At 41.6% G+C, this 20,951-nt stretch overlaps 1 protein-coding gene across 1 annotated transcript in view; it reads left to right on the top strand.

Annotated features, from left to right (window-relative positions):
* The window catches only part of SLC35F1 (solute carrier family 35 member F1), a 955,166-nt gene that overhangs the window by 645,059 nt on the left and 289,156 nt on the right, over positions 1–20,951 (top strand). The window contains exon 3 of the mRNA XM_086926736.1: positions 8,493–8,620. Coding sequence (XP_086782862.1) covers positions 8,493–8,620 — 128 coding nt within the window. The remainder of the gene's footprint in view (positions 1–8,492; positions 8,621–20,951) is intronic.

The raw sequence follows: 20,951 nt of genomic DNA, 5'->3' as shown, positions 1-20,951 counted from the left end.
ACCAATAAAACAAGCCACAGTTCTGCCCTTCTTTCAGCCTTGATGTCTGGATGTTGTGTTCTCAGTCTCTGAATATGAGCTTGTGTGGTCTGACCACCTGTTCATTCTTTTCAACCTAGGTTGGAAATTTGCCTTAGTAGCAAGACAATGGCGGCTTCCAGCTGCACTAGGTGCAGAAACCTTGAAAAGAACACCGCAGTTGCCGTCTCACAGCTGTTATCCGCCCTGCCCATCCTCCCACCAGCTCTTCCATGGGCACCCTATTCAATTAGAAGTAACGATTACAAATAGAGCAATGAAAGTACGCTTCCTAAATTCCAGCCGGAAGAGAGGTGTCTTATAGATAATTTCTAGTTAGAAACATATTCGTCTATTAACATGAACCTTTTGCAGTTACGACAATAACTCTCTGATGTACAGAACTATGTTTTCCTGACATATGCCAAACTATGCCTCAACTCAACGGCTCCTTTTTGTTACCTGTACTATCCATAATATTCATAATGTGTTTATTTCTCATTGATATCGCACACAGCAAATAGTGCATTGTTTGTTTTGTGATGGCATGTTGTTCTCGAAAACCTCTGGAGGAATCTTTAGTTACTTGTCAAGGCTCTTTCTACTCGATCGCTATAGGCAGTTCATTTATGAGTCTATTCATTTATTTAAGCAGATTTGCTTTGACAACTTTGATAACATTAGGTCAGAAGGGGCATAAATAGGCTTTTAGCGGAATAAAAAGACATTTTCTAATGCTGTGTTATGATTCAATTATGTATTGATACATTTGCTCACATCATGCTGACTGTTCGATTTCCATTACTTTCTATTGGGAAAATGAATCTAAGGGCCCTCACTTTGGGGGTGAACCAGACTCTTTTCTAAGCCTCCTGTGACACCTCCTGATTTTGGCACACACTAGACTTAGGGCCCGATTACGATGCCGCAGGAAGTGGCTCCAATCCTTGCTCGGAGCCATTACTACTGCATCGTAATCTCCCGTTAATAATAATAATAATAATACTGAGTTTTATAGAGCGCAACAGCTACCTCCGTAGGAAGTGTCCCGGCGCTGGCATGGGCAGTGAGAGTCATAGTGCAAGAGAGAAGAGATTTATTGCGTGAAAAGCCATGTTTTCAATAGGCTTCTGAAGCAAGGTTCAGAGGGTGCTTGTTGGATTTCCTGTGGCAAGGTGTTCCATAGCCGTGCCGTACTTACGGAAAAAGTTCTTCCACCTAAGCGCGCCCTTTTCACTCGAGGAACGTGGAGATGGACCTTATAGCTAGACCTTAGGAGTCTGGCCTGAGAATATCTAGGCAGCCGTTTTTTTAAGTAGTTTGGGCAGGTCCCATGAAGGGCTCTGTAGGCCAAGGTGAGCGCCTTGAATTTTATGCGACTTGCCACAGGCAACCAGTGTAGCATGCGCAAATGGGGAGAAATGTGATGTCTAAAAGGGACCTGCCTGAGTAATCTAGCCGCTGAATTCTGCACGATTTGCATCTTTTGCAGCAAAAACTTCGGAAGGCCTAAATAGAGGCCATTGGCATAGTCAAGCCTTGAAGTGACTGTGGCATGGATAATCGTTTTGCGGCAGCTCACTGGGAGCAGTCGGAGAAATCTGCGTAGGCTCCTCAGTTTACCAATGCATCCTCCGACGACCTTCTGTATCTGGGGAGCAAAGGATAGGCCATTATCCCATGTAACCCCCAAATTCTTTGCCTTTATGCTCGGAGATGGAGCGGGACCCATCTCTTCCGGCCACCAAAACTCAGCGGGGGGGTGGTCGCTTGTGCCAAAGAAGATCACCTCCGTTTTGCCTGCGTTCAATTTCAGTTTGTTGGTATTCATCCAACAGGCCACGTCGCGGAGGCAGCCCTTGCAATTAGAAAATGCTGCCTCCGAAACCTCAGAGAATGGGAAGACCAGCTGGGTGTCATCAGCGTAGGAAATTGCAGTGACTCCCCAATTGGCAATCAGTGTGAACAGCGGGGCCAAGTAAATATTAAAAAGCAGCGGGCTCAGGGCGGAGCCCTGCGGGACCCCGCAGTTCAGACTCCTGGAATCTGAGGAGAAGGTTCAGATTCATATTTGACTGACCCATTTGGATGGAGTCGGTCAGAAATTAATCTGAACTGGATTTCCAAATGGCTTCCGACGGGCTAGCCCGTCTGCCATTTGGAAAGCCGCCTGTGCTTTTTTCGCCCAAGGGATTACAATGTCGGTTTCCGACAGCTTTTCTGTGCCGACCTTTCAGACACAGAAAGGCAGTCAGAAGTCGACTTTGGGGGGCCCCAGGAGGGCCCCCATGGGTGCAAGGCCTCCAGATGGTGGCCACCTGTTGATCCCATTACTCCATGGCAGGCACCTGGGATGAACTCCACCTCTTCTCTTTACACCGAGAGCATGCATTCTAGTCGGTTTGTAAAGAATAGGAGTGAGACCGAACAGTGTTCGTCACATCCTACTTTCTGGGTTGGGACCGCCAACAGGAGATTGGTCGGTCCCAGTTCCCAAACAATGTCGGACAGACTCGGGTCCATGTGACATCGTAATCGGGCCCTCAGTCTGTTTTCACGATGTTGCTCATTGCTGCATCTGTTTTAAATGTTGTGTCTTTATAGCGATTGATTTCTATGTTTTATGAATGATTTACTGAAACTACTATATTTTTGCCTTCTGTATTGCACTTTATTACTTTAGATAAACCTTCATGGTTTCTAATTTAGTGATGTAGAACATTTTTGAGGCAGTTCTTATTTACTGGTTGTATTCCAAAATGCTGATTCGACTCTTATCTTAGGGACACATTACCCTATCCGTTACTGAGGACAGCACTGTCTCCAACACCACATGGGAGCTTCATCTCAATCATGCAGATTATCTGAAAGCTAGCCCCCATAGGTTCGAATTGAAACTCATATTGACTTATTTCTTCTGACTGAAAACTGAACCTGCCGATGTGAAAACTCCTCTATTGTGCTTATACTCACACATTTACCCACTTGAACTATACAAAATCCCGACCTTTTGCCGGACGACAGTGTGTTCAGGGCAGAATGTGCTTGCTGGTGTAGCCTGCCTCCCAAACCTGATTATAGCACCAGAAATCCACAGACAGCAAAGATTACTATGCTTCATGTTGTAATAACCAAATAAATAGGAAAGTTCAAGTCAGGCAGGGATGCTAGCTTGCAGACAGAGCAGCTTCAGAAGAGGGCTTATCTCTAGAAAGGCACAATTTCAGGCTCCTGGTAATCCTTAGTAAGGGCAAAGAGTGCAGGAGCAAATCCTCTGAAAAGGTAACAGTATAATCTGACATAAGCTTTCTCCTGTCTCTCAAGATGTCAGTTTGTATGTAGGCTGTCATTCCTGTCCTCATTTTGTTTGCTGTCCTGTATGTGGTGCATCAGTTTCCTTTGCTTGGTAGGGAAGTAGTCTGGGTGGTGCGAGAGATGGTAGACAGGAAGAAATGTACTACATCAGCAGCCATAGGGTCAGAGTGGCTTAAAGGGCAACCAGGTAGAGCATGACAGGCTGGTCGTATAGGTCAGTGTGTATAGTTTTTTGGGGCTACTTGTGAGCCTGTTTGTTGTCTGCTGGGCCTGTTTGTTTCTGTAGATTTCTCTCCTGCTATCAAAACAAACATTGCTTGCAGAAAGTTCATGTAGTGTATGGCATGTAAGACATTTATACAGAGTGTATTACAAGTTAAAAACTGCCTCACTTTGTACATATGGGGCAATTTTTTAGCTTTATTATGGAGGTCACTTTTATTTTGGTGCTGGGGTGAATTTTCTGTACCAGTCCGACCCTGAGCAGTCGGGCACTGAATGGTCATGAACAAATTAATTTACATTCCAGTAGTGTCAAATCTTTCCTGCCCAAAAATGTGCTACAATTCACGGTTTAATTCCACAGTAAAATAATTATATGTTTTGTATTATAAACTATACATCATTAAAAGAACATATTCACCATGTGGCTGCCCTCAAGAACCTGTGCCTTCTGGAACAGGGATTAGCCAAAGTCATGTAGGGGACCTTTCCGTGTTAGTCTGGGGAGATCTTCGCTGACTGAGGCCCATTCACTAAACACCTTGCAAAGTTTTGGTAACACAAATGTACAATCTTTTGTGTTATAGGCATGTAATGAATATATCTACTACCCTACCCCTGCCACCCTGATGACTGAGAGATTTTCAGCATTATTGAATATATCAAATTTCAGGTGCTAACCACCAAAACTACAGACCAATATTCTCTAAACTTGAAAAAAATCAATAAAACAGGAAATCAGTGGGACTTGTAGAGTGCGGCTTCCCACCCCGGGGGTCTCCAGGGGCTGGACCTATGTGCGGACTGTTGGGCTATGCCTTTTCAGCGGTACTAATGATTGAAAATAAAATCTAGCGTGCTGGGGTGTGTATAACAACCCGATTCCACTTTGAGTGCTGATGGAAGGGGGAGTGTCAATGATTTGCCATCTCTATTTTTTCTCCTTCCCCAGCTAGACGAATCCCTGTTCAGAAAACATATGGTGGATCTTGAGCGTTCATGTGCTTCAATTATGTCTCACCAGCCGCGGTCCATGCAGGTAACAGCGGTGGTGCTGTGGGACCAGGTTGAGGGAGATTTCGAGGGACGATGGCAAGTGAAAATTAAGTAAATAGTTAATTTTCCCTCTGCATCATCCGTCGGAATCCCCCCAACCTGCCCCACTGCCCCACCATTGTTACCTGCACGGACCACGGCTGTTTCTGACATCATCAGGGCCGTAGCGGGCACCAGGCGTTTCCCCGGTGGGCCAGAAGGGTGGGGGCCGGTTTTGGACAGGTGTGGGCCATTTTTGTTACTGGGGACCGGTTTTGCAATAATTGCCAGGGCTGGTTTACGATCCCAGCCCGGCCCTGGACATAATAATCAATGAAACAACAATAATTGACAGGAAAGATAGGCTTTGTTGTACAGCGTGAGTTTATTTGCATTACCCTTACATTCACAAGCTTTACAACTCCAGGATGAAATCTCAATGCAATTCTATAATTATCCTCAAGATTCTTAGCAATCACCTATAAATAATCAGTATAAAACCCGTAGCATACAAAATCAGCCAAAGCTATAAATACAAATTCATTACTGGCTGTCGCAAAATTAATTTTCGAACAATGTCACATTATTTTCTTCAAATGTTTAACAACTTGAAAACACTACATTTCAGATTGGCCGTATTTTAACCACTCCAATGATTGTGTCTGAGACAATTAAGTCAAAAAAGTTGTTCGTTAAATAATGCATTATCTCAAGTCTACCATTATAATGTATCCACAATGGTAACAGAGGTTCTTTTTCCAGAGAATAATAAAAGTTCTCTGATACCTGTCCACAGCAATCCCACCATTGATCATGCAATACTGATGGAAAGCTCAAACAACAGGCGGGCTTTTTGTGCACCTGTTCTTCACTGCTCTAATCATGTGTCACTAACCACAGTGAAAATGACAGACTCAAAGAAATGGAATCATCTAGGTGTCCAGGGACATATTCCATTTTTTCAAAGGTAATTATTGTCCTGTATCCTTTTCAACATGTGTGTCATTTGCAAATAAAAAAAAAGTGCTGGGGCTCTGGTCCGGAAGCAGCTTTGACTAGCCCACTTCTCCTGTTAGTACAGCCTAACAAAGAACCAACAAACCCTACAAGTGGGGTGGAGATGTGGTGAAATGCCAACCTCGGAGCTGGGGAACCCGGTTTGAGCCTCAGCATTGGCTTAACCTCCTGTGATTCAGGGCAAATCACCCTGCGCTTACAAAAAATGAATGTGTCCTTAACTGGTGCTCAAGCACCGGTGTTGGTGCTTAAGAAGCACCGGCAACCACTAGCTCAAATTAAGCACTGCCCTCAGTCCCACTTTCACGAGCAGTCCAATGTGAACTTTACATGTATGATCAGGGGCTTAGCTTGATCAGCAAAACTGGTGGGGGGGGGCCTGTGAGCGGCAGTTTTTAGAGGTTATTGGGCAGTGGAAAGGGAGATGAATGCAGATTAGTAGGGGTATTAAGTGAGAGAAAACACAATATTTTGTAAAATAAGCATAATTTTTTAAGACTTTCAAAATAGAGAGAAGAGGGCGTGTGCAAGGGATTTGGTCTTTGAGTATTAAAAAATTCCTGGTGAAATCTGACAGACACCTCACAATACCCGACTGAAAGCCTCTGTACTGAATTATTCACCTGCAAATATATTTATTAGGTGGTGGTATACCACCCCAAACACCCCCCTGAACTACGCCCCTGTGTAAGCTGATGAGCCACAAATCCACTTCCGCTTTGAGAGTGGACCAGAATTTCCAAATAACATCATCTCAAGCTTATCCCATGTGTTCCTCTGAATGTAGGAGAGGCTTCGGTGAGAGTGGATCCAAAACAGAGATTCTAGTGATCAGAGATTCAAAGTTTGATTCAAAACTGTTTGTCTAATCTCCAGGCCTTGTAACTCATCCCACTGTCTCAGCCGAAGTAAGCTCATTGATAATTCTTTTGAACAAACTTACTTTTTCTCCCCATATCAGTGTTGTGGCAAAGGGTTTAAACACACAGCACTCGATTATGCCAAAAATCCACTCACTTTGTCATGCTGGCCACGGAATCAAACAGGAAGCAGTCCTTGTATGCCTCGACTGTTGTGATATCATCTAGGCGGTCTACATTTTTATTAATGCCTTATGCAAGATCCCATCATACCAACCCTTTAGGCAGTCCACTGGCTCCCAGTAGATATCAGGATTCTAATTCTAAAACGCGTATTTGGTCAATGAGCTGAACCCAACTATGGGGCATATTATCAACGGCCAGCGCTAATTATCGCTGGCCGTGCTTAGCGATAATTTTATTATCGCAGGCTATCTCTGGTATTTATCGCCCTGGTAGCGCGTTAATAAAAACTCGTTACTCCAGGGCCATAAAAATTACAGAGATAGCGAGGTTATCGCCGTTTTGCAGCGATGTTCCCTGCAAAATGGCGATAACCTTACTGAAACGACCCACTGGGTCGTATCAGCATAATCCACCCCAATGTTAGGGATAGGTAAGTCTGCATTTTAGCAGTTTCTCCTAAAACTAACGTGTGCTAAAATGCTGGGGCAGCCTTGTACAAATCACGATGTGCACATCAGCGATGTTTGCAAGGTTGTCCATCCGGGGTACGCCCAGTAACGCCCACTTTGCATCTCATTAGAGATGCAAAGGGAGGCGTTGGGAAAAAGAGTGCTAACATGCGATTATGCATGTTAGCACCCTCTTGTAAATAGGGTGACGTTTTATCTCCACTTTTTTGGCTTTTAAGCCAAAAAAGTGGAGATAAAGCCCATGTAAATATTCCCCTATGGCAGTTCAGAAACTCCTGAAAACACAATGGCAGAATCATCAATATTTCACGCAACGAATGGCAGCAAGACACCTTGCTGTGCTGTGCTGTGCTGCGCTGCGTGAAAGAGAGAAGTACAAATGCAGCACATGTAGAAAGCGGAAAAACAAGGAGAAATAAAGATATTTCTCCTCGATACGCCTAGGCATAGCATTTTGCTGCACTCCCAGGTCTACTACTCATGGTAAATTTGGGAATGCACCAAAATCCATGGGTGGATAAGTGGGAACACCCATGCTCCACCCATAGAACGCCTCTCTGGGGCAGAGTAATGCAAGGCAGCAACTTGCGCTGACTTGCGATACACAAGATTTGCCAAGCACAGCAAGGTGGCCTTGCGTGGCTTGGTAAATCTGACTTTAGTGTTGCGTTGCCCTTGTATTGCCTTGTGTGACATAAAGGCAATGGAACACTTTCTTAAATCTGGCCGATAACGTTTGAACTTTCCTTTAACTGAACATAGCATAGAACTGGGATTGTGGTTGAACAATATCGTATGCCGTTACTCTCCTTCTCTCGATGAGACTCCAGCTCCCCATCCAACCATTAGGCTGTATTTCCTTGTCCGTCAGCATTTTAATGCCCCCAAAAGGTGACATATAGTGCTATGCAAAGAAACTCAAAATATTATGACATAATTAAATATTTGGGACTGTCTGACTAGCAGGCATTTCACCATCAGGTAATAGTTTAGCATCTCAGTCGCATTGGCTGCATAAAACACTAGATCCACCCTTCAACATCAAGTATTAGCTGAAGAAGCCTTGTGGATGCTCCCTGGAGGATGTTACCTCTACGCAGCTAAGTAGGGGACAATGGTCCAGCTTAGGACCGGTGTTTCATAATATTTTACTGAATCCCATTTAAGTGGCTCATATACAATCTGAAGTATAAACGTACTGTTCCAGTTACTATATCATAAGCAGGTAATCTCCAAATATGTCTTTTGTAGGTAAACTACTAGGCTTGTTCAATTATCCTACGTTCATGGTGTTTTTTAGATAGTTTTGGCATGAAGTATGTTCTGAACCATAGTAGGGTGCTCAAGTCTTATATATTTTTTCACACAGGAGAAGAAAATTTGCTGGCAATTTTGAAACGAAGATGGTGGAAATACATGATATTGGGGATTATCGATATTGAAGCCAAATATCTGGTCGTCAAGTCGTACCAGTACACAAACCTAACCAGCATACAGGTAAGTTGCCAGCCTTTAAAAACTTAATTGCTCATTGCTCACTCAGAAGTCTCTACAGGTCTACTCTGTGGCATAGCTGGGGGATGTGGTTCACCCTCGGTGCCACTCTTTTTGGGGGCTGAGGCGGTGGGCAAGTTGTCTGTCGACTAACATCCCCCCCCCTCAGGAATAAGTCATCTGTCGACCCTCCCCGGCTCTTACCTGCACCAGGCGGTAAACTATTGGTCTGCCCCGGTAGCAATAGGTCCAGCTACGCCACTGTGCCTACTTATCTTTATGCCTTTCCATCACACATTTTGTCCTATGACTTATTAAACAGGCTAACTTTGCTACATTCTTGGAAAGAAATTGTTTTGCATAAGTATATTTGCTAATAAAATGTCTTATAAAAGTAGTACATGGTGCATCGGAGAGGCAACTGATTTGATTTTACCCTCATAGAGGCATCCATATTTTCTCATTTGTAACTGTCTTTGTAACTTTGACTCTATGAACATTATATTCCATGGCACCTCCTTCATAGAACTAATTAACATACACGTTTTAGTGAGATTAGCAAGTAGAATGTACTGCTCAACGGTAGATATTAAGGGGTAGATCTACTTTGTCTAGGACACAAACCAATCAGTGATTAATTGGTCACAGAGCAAAACGTACATTCTAAGGATGTCACTAAAGCTTCTACCTCGTAACTCCTATGTAGGAGGAAGAAGGTACTTTGCGACCCTTTATGGTTGCCTACAAATGAGATGGAGGTCTTTGAAGGATAGCACACATCGATACCCGCATAAATGTTCCCTACATGTGAACATCACATCCAGGGAAAGACATCAGGGAGGTGGGTGGAATATGCAGTGGCCAGGCACATCCATGTGCTAGTTAGTGCTGGAAGAGCATGGATGTTGCAACATGAAGGGTGGGATTGTTTTTAAAGTCTGTGGAGTACTTAGTAACCTTGATATATGCGAAGGCCAGTAGCGTCTCTGACATACCTTAATATTGACAATTTCTAATTCAGTTCAATCATTTTGGCATACCCCATAAATATTAAATCAACAATTTCAGTGGGACAAAATATTGAGGAGAGAATATTGGAAATAAAATATCGTCAGGTAAGAACATTTAGATTTTCTATACCGAACTCCACATTTATGTAGCTATGTGGTACATATATCTTCAGGGTACATTGATGTGGCGTTAGAAACAGTAAATCTATAATCCCCTATATGCACATACCTTTTGATATTTTTCCCTTGATATTCTGCCCTGATATTAGTGTGCCACAATATTGTTGGTGTCGAAATTTAGTAGTACAATCATCAAATATGGTCCTCTAATAGACACCAGCAGTGTTTTGTAGTGACCCAAATGTGGAAGCTCATAAACTTATGTAACAATCGATCTCTACATACAATTGTGTCTTCCTAAAACCCAGAAAATCTGAAACAATAAATATATTTTATCTCACATTCATTTGCACATGTTCACCCCCTTTATCGTATTAGAAGAACATTTTATAATTTAATGTCTGCTCAGCAGATTTCTAATTTTTCGTTTGTTAAATCATGCATCCTATTGTTACATGTGATGGAGCATAGATGTTATTTTTCATCTATCTCTACAATTTTACCCTGAAAATATATTTGTGACATTATTTTACGATATGACAAATGTGTGTCAGGTTATCAAGATAAAAAACACACAAGTGAAACTCTATTTAGAAAACTGCATTGTAAAAGCATGCAGAATGTTAGACGGCAGTTTTTGGTAACACTTAACAGTCATTAAGCTAATGTGAATTTTAACAATTGTATTGTCATATGTTTTCATGCATAGATGATTATGGTAAATATAGGATAACAGAACATTTTCTGATGTGTTAGGAAAACGGTTAATAACACTAGAATGTGAACACTGGCATTGACGAAGAAAATATATGTTACACAAAGTGATGCTATAATTTGTGCTTCATAAAGGTTTATTTCAAATGTGCTTTCAAATCCTGAATAATGTATTAACTTTTAACGTGCAAAGAAACATACAAAATTATATGTGAAATAACATTGAAGTGTTATTATAAAAATATTTTATAGGTTCCTTATACTTACATGAATTAATTGCAATTCATACAGAGATAATATTAATCTGCCTAATTGAAGAACTAATGTACTGTTATGAATAATGTGAGATTCATATTTTAGCATAAATTCATCGTGCACAAGCAGTGTTTCATAAATGCCTCAAAACTTGCTTCCTCTCCTAGTATGAACTTACGAACTGAATAGTCAAAAGCCTATGGGAACCTTAGGTAAAGTTTCTACTTGTGCCCTAACACTCAACTGATTTTGTTCACGTTTGTAGCATACTTGACTAGATTTGCAACAACATTTTTATTTCCTAGAGCACAATGCTTGGGAAAGGACTGACAAGGGATGAGAACATTGACTTGTCTACTTCCTGAGTGTCACAGCCAATCATATGACAAAAGAACGGTGGTCTTAAGGAAAATGCAAAGTAATGGATTACTTAGGGGCATGTGTATCAAATACTGTTTTTGCGAATATCAAATAGCAATTTTTAGAGAATCGCTATTTGAAAATTGCAAAACAGGATGTAATAAAAAATTAGCAAATATTTTGCGATTACTTGGCATTCCTTAATTGAATGGAAAGACATTCGCAATCTGCGAGTACCCATTAGGTACTCGCAAATTGTGAATGCAATTTCAAGGGTGCAAGAGTGTCATAAGGACACCCTGTTGCACCCCTGAAATGAGCATGTGTGCACCTGTGGTGCACATACATGCCCTAAGGGCATGTATGTGCACCACATGGCACTTTTGAAAAATGACAAAAAGTGAATTTTTCAAAGTAATCGCAAATTACCACCAACTTGAAGTTGGTGGTAATTTACGACTTCTTAAGGAGAAATCGCACACCTTGGGTGCTTTCTACATCACATTTAAGGAATCGCAATTTGCAAATCCTTAAAAGCATTTGCAAAATAGGGAATATCAAATTTTGCGATTCCCTATTTTGCAAGGGCCTTTTGGGATGATAAATCCCGAAAGGCTTTTTCCCGTTCGCAAATGGGACGATTCTGTGAATTGGCCCGTTTGCGAACAGGAAATGGGCTTCATGCATATGTCCCGAAATTTTTCCTCATTTGTATACATTACCTACTACATCATCTCATCCTATCGAAAACTGACCAATGGGACAGAGTGATCCGTCAAATTTGGTGATATCAAGGTGTGTAAACCTGGAATCGATGGAGTATAATTGCCTAATAAGGAGGAGTCAGTAGAATTGTAGTGATGCTTTAAATTGTAGGGTGTCACACTAGAAAGATTGGATTAGTTGACTAACCTTTAAGTGTGTCACCAGGACTACCTCTTAGTGGTCTGTCCAGAATTGTATGGAAGACACTAGTGAGAATAATTTGTTAGGGTTATCTTGTTATATTTGTATGTTGTTTTTGTTTATGTACAGAATGGTGTGATATATGTCATCTTCCATGTTTATTTAATTGATTAGGTGCTATTGTCCATGTAGGATATAACTTTGGTCTGACACATTCATCAAGAATTATAATTGCGGAAAGGGTAAATTAAATGTACTCTACTCAGTAACTGTTTTGTATTTATTCCTTTATACCATTTGTCTTGTTTATAAACTGTGAATATGGGCAGTTCCTATCTTGTCTATCTCTCTCTACCCATCTTGCGGTACGGAGACTGCCGATTTGGACTTCCAGAAACAATGTGAACTGTGACGAAATACTGTGTTTGCTACCGTGTGGTATGCTTGCTCAGTAGAACCTTTTCGGCTGAAAGGGTTCCTACAGGCCGCTGTGGCATTGATGCTGCAGTGCGGACAGAGGCAGACAATTCTGCCTCTGTCTGAAATCTACTGAACTTTCATTAATTGGGTTGGTATAAGAAACAACTGATTTTCGTATATATTTACTTTCTTAGATTAAAATCTCCCTCGGCTGGGGAAGATAGTTCCCTTAATGTCTGGAATTCACAAGCTTGTTAATGCTTAATAAATCTTATCGAATAGAATTATATGAAAAGTATTTGAAGCCAGATGAAAATACAATTCAATATAGTATATTATGCTGATTCTGTTTCATTATTTGATGTGGCTACATTAATCTGATCTATGATCAAATAATTGGGTGGTAAAAATTACCTGGAAGGTTATTTTGACTTATTGAATACTAACAATTATCTTACTCCTGACCTTCATATGATAATTGTTCATCCCCTAAGTATTCTAGTCCGTTTCAGCACAGAACAAGATGCATCAGAGAACCTAATTGGTTTAGTATGGTAGCTGAGGTTATTCTGAGATAAGGGAAACTGGATCAATCAAAATAATTTATGAGGCCCAACACTCCTGGCCACATTGGGTAGATTTCTCTTAACTGCGAGGCAGGACAGCTATACCAGTTCACCATCCTGGAGCAAGAAAAACAGAGTTGAAGTACCATGAATCTTTCCAAACCTACATGGAAAAACACACATTAGGAAATGAACACTACATCCACTAATCTGTATGGCTTGAACTGGCTGACTGGGAGTAGAGAAACCGTGCTTTGTCTGTACGACGCCAGCATGTTATCAGTCACTGGTCTTGATGCCCTTCTCTGCCTGAGCTGACTAAGAAGGTTGAAAACACTGCATTTTATACTGTTTCACAGACTACAATGTGAAAATTAGCCTTGTGAACCTTGATGTTGTGTGCGAACAAAGTCATGGGAATTTTTATCTATATGAGTCCATGAAAGGAAATACTACACCTAGGCACACTACATTAGTAACTGAAATAAAAGCACACTAGCATACTACAATAGAGGGTGATAAGCATGAGTTCAGTGAAAGAAAGCAGCATTTATAATGCTTTTCTCAAAGATGATTGGGATCCTTTGGTCATATAGGAATGATCAAAAGGTGCATGACATGCGAGGAATTAGACAAATAATGTATAATCACACAGCAGTAGCCCTTAAAAACAGTCATGAGAGTGTAGGCTATTTTTATTTATTTATTTTGTTTTCTATAGCACAAAGACCCAAGGGTATCAGAGCACTTCACAGTTGCAATGAGACAAACAATACAAATGTTTGAGAACATTTAACAAATCAGGGACTGGATGTAAAACAGAGACCGTTGGGGTCCCACTAGATAATCTGAGTAGATTCTCTCTGTATGCTAATTTGGAGAATCAGCATTTCATTACAAGATTAGAGGCTACCATTATGCATGTTTAAATCTCCCCAGTGCTAGACTACTCACATGCTACACCAATATAAGATAAAGTTTCACAAAAGTGCTAGTACTTGACCAGTCTGCCACTTTTAAAATGTCTGCAAGTGTACCACCTGCCCCAAAAACTTTACTAGCCATCGCACCCCTAGAAGAGTCTGCCCCAAACTTGGACGGATCAATTCCAGCCTTGGACATCACTGCCCTTATCCACCGTTAAATAGAAGCTGTTGATACTGCCTTATTGGGTTTTACATAAGAAATTAACAACTGATCCTTTCTATCTGGTCTAAATTCACACATTCTTTGATCATAAACTCTCATGCAACTCACTACACACAATTGTTTGCAATCATTGACAAATTGATAAAATATGTTCTCAGACATGGTTTTGGTCCTTTTCCAAAATTCAAAATGGACCCTGTCTGGGGAATAACAACTATTGCAAACCTCTAATGCTTTAATGTCTGAGACTCTTCTAAAAGATATTAAGCAGAGCAAAGTCACTAACTTCTACAATATTTGTGTCAGAGAAGGATAAGAATGAACAGGCCACGAGCCAAAAACAAGACACATGTTCTGTAAAGAGTAATACCGAACCCTAGTTGGTCTAAGTCTTATATCTTTCATCACCCTGTGGACCAGTGGGTCACTGCCAATAAGAAAACTAGTAACCAAGGAATGTCCTGCCGAGACACCTGATCTGTAACAATTAACTGTTCTATAGGACAGCCATCTAATTGAACAATTCAGCAAGGTAGCATGCCACTTCTACTGCAGGAGCCTCCACGGAAACCGAACTCTTCTCCAAGCACCAACTACACCACTTTCTCCATCTTTTCCTGTATCTTTTCTGTATCTTTTCCTGGTACCTGGTGCCCATGATTCATCCAAGATATTGCTAGCCTCTTCCAAAAGGCCTGAGTATCTACCAGATCCCCTGAAATCCTTCAAATAAGAATGTTCAAATTCCCTTCTAGTACTACAGGATGCTCGTCTCCTTCTTGTCCTACTAAAAGGCCCGGCTCACTTGTATTAAAACAGTGCACCTCTACTGCTAGCTCAATTACTCAAGGGAACCAAACTTGAATGTTTTGTGTATGATGTGTTTAATGTTCTTTTCAGGGCTGCATGTTGGGGCAGCAATAAAAGGTTTGTGCATAATGGTAGCCTCTGGTCTTGTAATGAAATTGTATCTTGCATTGTGCACAGTGATAATTAAAGGCACAAGATGCCATAGGACAAATGTGCGTAATAGGTAGACATGTATGCACTAGATTCAGTATGGTCAAGTGGTTGGTGGTGATAAACAAAAACTCTGGGAATCAGTAGAGACTGTTCATTCACACATAAATGTTTTAGTTTATTCTTGAACAGCTTACTGGAGGTGATTGTTCTCATCTCTGTGGTAATAGATTTCTGTAGCCTAGTGAAATTTCCAAGAAGGATTGCATGGAGGCAATAGTACATTTTTTACTCCTCTCCTGGCAATGTGATACTCTTTCACTGGTCATATGTATATCGATTTGCCCATTTTTAATATTTTTTTGGGACTGTGTTTATTCAATTCTAAAACCATAAAGCAATATAGTCCTACATTTGTGCATTAAGGAAGCAAAGCATTGCCTAATTCCTTAATACACTGATCCAGTAATTTTCATCTCTGAGGGTCTCTTCTGGCACCTGAGCCTGCCGAACACCCAGGGCCTTATTCATAAAGGTAAACTTACACTTTTGGTGCAAGTTTACTATTCCTTTGCTATTCACAAGACACAAGTGTAGTTGTACATGTAGTGTAGTTATGACTGAAGAGAACTCTGCACATAAAAATAGGACAGTTTCTGCAGTTGTGAAGATACTACAATAAATAAGGAATAGAATCCACAGCTGAATTTCCTTCAACATATCAATAGTATTGTGGAGGAAATTCAGCCCCTGGATTATACTGCATTCCTCCAGGAATTAAAGGATTTTCAATTGTTTTAAACTGACAGGTCAGCATCCTGCAAAACCACTAATTTGCCAGTTTTTCAATTGGTCCCATCAGCAGTCAGCCATAGACTGATTAAGGGTCTTATTACGATGTTGGTCAGACAGACACCGTAGTGGGAAAGAAACTGGCTGACTATTAAACGGCGGTTCCACCCACAGTATTTGGATGTGACCGCCAGCGTGTGCGGCGGCTGGAAAAGGGCTGCAGCAAGCTGCAATAGAAAAATCTATGTTTTTAAACATCCCTGCACAGTGTTGCAGACACCATGTGGTGTCATCCCTGCACCATGTGGCAGGCACCACACCATGCGGTACCTGGTGCAGGGATGTTTGGAGGGCACTATAGGTGCCCCAGGCCCAAACGCGGAGAGCCAGGGTGGAAGAGTCCCTGCTAAGTCCCCCAAAGTCACTTTTGGCCTGCCTTTTCAAACCAAGCAGACCGCCATGAAAGGGCAGGGGGAAAGCGACATTGTAATCCTGACGGCGGAGCCGAGGCTGGCTCCACTTTCATTTTGGGATTCCAATTCCACCCGCAGCCATGATGGGCTCTGTGATCCAGTCGTTAACAGAGTGGGATTCCCTCACGGGTTTCCCTCTGACCGCCAGTATCATTATACGGTGGTCGGACAGAAACCCATGATGTTGTGGGGAAAGCCTCCAATGAGCTTTAGGATGAGTTTCCGCCCGACATCATAATAAAGGCCTAAGATGGGTTCATGTAAACAATGAGAAATTGAACACAGTAATAGGTTGTGCTTACTAAAAAATAAATATATTTTTCTCTCAGAAGGATATTTACCAGATAAATCACATTGTGCTATCTTTCAGTTAGGAAAATTAACCCATTACAGTTCATCTTCAACATCCTAATTCGGAAACACTTTAATGAACAGAACAGCAATACTTATTCTTACCCCATCATTAAGGTCAAAACCTCTGAAGTTATTCCACCAATTTTGATTACCAAATGATCCATTTTGTACTGCACCGCAGATAAGTGAGAATTATGGTTTTTAAAGACTGAGAAGTGCAACCCTGACCCTGTTACCCTTTCATGTTGGCCAACTCTGTGACTAACCAAATGAATAAATGGATTCATATTTTTCATCCCCTCAAGAACCTTTTTTTAATTGCCTTATTTGTGTTTAATCAAACCAATCAAACAGCATTTGTAAAGCTCAGCACTGTCACCCCTAGGTGTATCTGGGTGTTATATCTCTGTCGAGGAGTAAGGTCCTGAGTCTCTTTCTGAAGCCCGCCAGTGAGGAGGCTGTACGGAGCTGGAGGGGAAGGCTGCATCGGATGCAGGGTGTGTGTGCGAGGGCGAGAGAAGGGGAGCGCAGGTGTCTTGCGTGTTTGCATTTTTTACGCTTGTTTCTTATTTGTGAGTGGTAATCAGCTTGCATGTTGTGAGCAAGGTTTTTTTGAGAAGGCAGTAGCAGGTTTCCACCATTTCGTAGCCTACATTGTGGACATTTAGGTCTCTCCACGTTGTATCAGAATCAGAGCTCTCAGAAAGGTCAGACTCATTATCTGAGTTATCCGAGCGAGCCTCAGGCAGTCCCTCTGCCCCATCAGAACCAGTCCCGGCATTACTTGGTTACTGCAGCCTGGGGCGTGCAGTGTCAGTCAAATGATTGCCTGAATAGCTGACCTTCTGCGGGTTCCTGAAAGGAAGATGACTTGGTTGCACATGCTGACTGACTCGGACAGGATTTGTTCCGGCAAGCTGACATTGTTTGCAAACGAGTGATCACCGTCACACACTGCCCCTCCCAAAGGAATCAACACCCTTAGAGTGAGTTCTGTGTAGAGTGTTTTGGTACAGTTTCTAGTACTGGCTCAGCATGATACTGTATGTCCAGAGCTGGTAAGGGAAATTGATTCCCATTGGATTGATCAGCATCAAGAGCTCAGGCCAGATGACTGTAATCGTAACCTTCCCAGCAAAAGGAATGCTGAATCGTACTATAATCATACAGTATTATTTTGAACTTCCCTAAATGGAATTCCTCAATAAAAATAGCTTTAATAAATACATAAAATGATGTATTAATTTTAGTATATATGTAACATTTATATACTTAATTTATTACCTTATCATTGTTTAACCCCTTCGCTGCTCATGACGAGCTCAGCTCGTCATGCAGTACACTGGTCGTGTGCTTATGATGAGCTGAGCTCGTCATGAAACAATGGTATTCATATAAGCTCAGCACCCAGCGGGAATTGCCTTAGCAGTCATGGTGTTAAGACGAAGGAAAGCCATACCTTATGTAGTAATTTCTGCTTTCTGTGCCCAATTACCCAAAGATCTCTAAACACTTCACACTGCAAGATGCAAAGGATTTGATTCACCGCTTGCAGCTGTTCCCACATTCGTCCGCCTTGTGGCTATCAAGGACGGTGGTTCTGGGTCGGACAGGCTCCTGCTTGCATCAAGGCATTACAGACTCTGTTCGTGTTTTAAGCAGCAGAGCAGCCTCTTTGCTCTCTATGGCGCATCTCATCTTTTGTTAGAAGGTGAAATGGAGATGATTCGCTTTTTGATGCGATGATCATCCTTTGAAGGCTGCGGGAGCTCAGCCTGGGAGCCTGCCATAGCCCGAAGTGCAGAGATCATTGCCCATATCAATTTTGTCTAAAGCGAAGCACTGAATCCTCCCTGGAGGGTTCTTCCATCAGGTTGAATTGAAAGCAATGTATGCCGGTGAATATGAGCACAGGCCACCGGGGAGCAAACCCTCAGAAGACATTTTCACTTTGTTTGGGTTCTGAGGCTGCTGCTCTTTCTGTCTTTTTTTCAAACTGTGCTTTACACGCTCCACACCCTTGATGTGTCTTCAAGTGCTCACAAACTTTAATCCTATCTACATAGAGCCATTTCAATAATAGTCAAAGGGACATTTTCCAAAGCTGCACTTTTCTGAATAATATTTTCTTCCTGAAGGTTGCAAACAATTGTAATTGTATATCTTTTCTTGATAAAGCTTTCTCATGAATTTTGCACAACTGAGCATTCACCTGGGTGAAACAGTCTTTCAATGAGTGTAAAGGATTAAATGTATTTTGCATGGGTTTTTATTACACTAGCACTTCGGTTCTTGGGAGAGGGATAAGTGAGAGATTCCTCAAGAAAAATTCTGGGTGCACCATCTGCATCAGAGGGATGGCTGTTTGGAGGCCAGCTCCATATGTGGCGAGTACTCTGAAGCACTCCACTTGTATGCAACCAACTAGCTCTCATTCCCACCATGATCAGTACACTGAGTTATGGAGCTATTCCTAGAACAATGCATGGAAATCATAGATTTGTGAGATGTAGGTTTGTGAATGTTATATGATATATACAAAAAAATGCAGAATCTCTTGGAAGCACAGCAAAGGTTTTTGGACCCATATAGTACAGTAGTGTATGCCCGCCAATGACAAAATACTTGATCGGCTTAACACTGTTTTTGAAATACTGTTTATCTTGTAAGGTAGTGCATCTGTGTGTTGTGGGAATTGTCAGCCTAGATTGTCTGCCTGACCTGAGTGCCATCAAAATTATCAAAATAATAGAAGGAGAGGGCCACAAAGTTCGAAATTAAGGGAGGAATACAAACAACACTCTTGTCACCAGCCGCCTCTACTATGTCAATGCCCTCAACACCGGCATCTCCACCCAGCTCCTCAGAAGACTCCAGACCATACAGAACGCCACAGCTAGACTCATACCATGGACCTCCCTAAATTAACCCACATTGCCCCCTACTTGAGAGACCTCCACTGACTCCCCATCCAGAAGAGATGTCAATTCAAGGTCCTCACATACAACTATAAAGCCCTCCAAGACCTAGGACCTGCCTACATCAACTAGACACCTGCGCTCCCCTTTACTCACCCTCACACATATCTCCACATCTGTCGCAGCCGCAGTAGCAGCAGCTCCTTCTCCTACATCGCTGCCAAGACCTGGTCTGACCTTCCCTGTCAGCTCCGTACAGCCCCCTTGCTGACAGACTACATAAAGAGACTCAAGACCTAGCTCTTTGATGCAGGCACAGCCCCCAGATACCCCTAGGTGTGAGAGTGTTGCTCTTTACAAATGCTGTTTGATTTGATTTGATTGGATTTGACTTGAATGCACTGAACCCCTTGACGCTCTTGGAAACCATATAATAAAGCAAACAAATGAAAGTGGATATTTTTTGTATCACACATTACAACCCACTTGTTTTAGGTGGCACCATTGAACCCATGTTGGACTGAAAAGTCATTTGCAAAATTTGCATTAAAATTCGCCTTATTTCTCTTTAAGTCTCAACTTTTGGATTTGGAATTTTACTGCGTATGCTTCAGGTGGCGAGGTAAGAGTGGGGCACCGTGTTTACATTAAGCAAGAAAGTCTTTGTGCCATTGTTACCCAAAATAAGGATTACACACAGAGTCTGCACTGTTGGGAATCAAAGCTCTGAAATCCAGGTTTTAGACAGTTCTTAGCAGCGAACACTTAACTCACAGGGTTACTTTTCAAGGCCCTATTGCTTACATATTTGGAGACACCCTCTGATGACGCTCTTCACATATATTGATCGGATTTCTGCATCTTGTGCTTCACACTCAATGATGTGAACTCTTTTGATACAACTGATATTTCTATTAATATTATTTCTTCTACTACTACCACTACTACTACTACCACTACTACTACTATGACTCCTATATACCATATTATTATTGTTATTACTCGTATTACTACTACTACTACTACTATATTATTATTACTCGTACTCCTATGTACTATATTATTAGTATTATTGATAATAATAATAAAAATAATAATATACCTGTTTAATAATGAACGTCATCACCTATTTCCCACAGTGCTGTAATAATTGGTGTTTAAGTTGTCCAAGTAATTGCTATCAATATCATGCTACATTTATTTTAAAATATTTTATTTGCTACTCAAAGAGCAATCTTACAAATATGTATCAATCAGTAACACATTAGTAAGGTTCTCGTGTCATAAGGTCCTTGGTGCATTGAGATGCCTCGCCATAAAAAGTGTATACCCAACAG

The sequence above is a fragment of the Lissotriton vulgaris genome, chromosome 6, assembly GCF_964263255.1.
Source record: "Lissotriton vulgaris chromosome 6, aLisVul1.2, whole genome shotgun sequence".
Lineage (NCBI taxonomy): Eukaryota > Metazoa > Chordata > Amphibia > Caudata > Salamandridae > Lissotriton > Lissotriton vulgaris.
The sequence above is the reverse complement of the archived record's forward strand: the minus strand, read 5'-3'. Positions and strand labels throughout refer to the sequence as shown.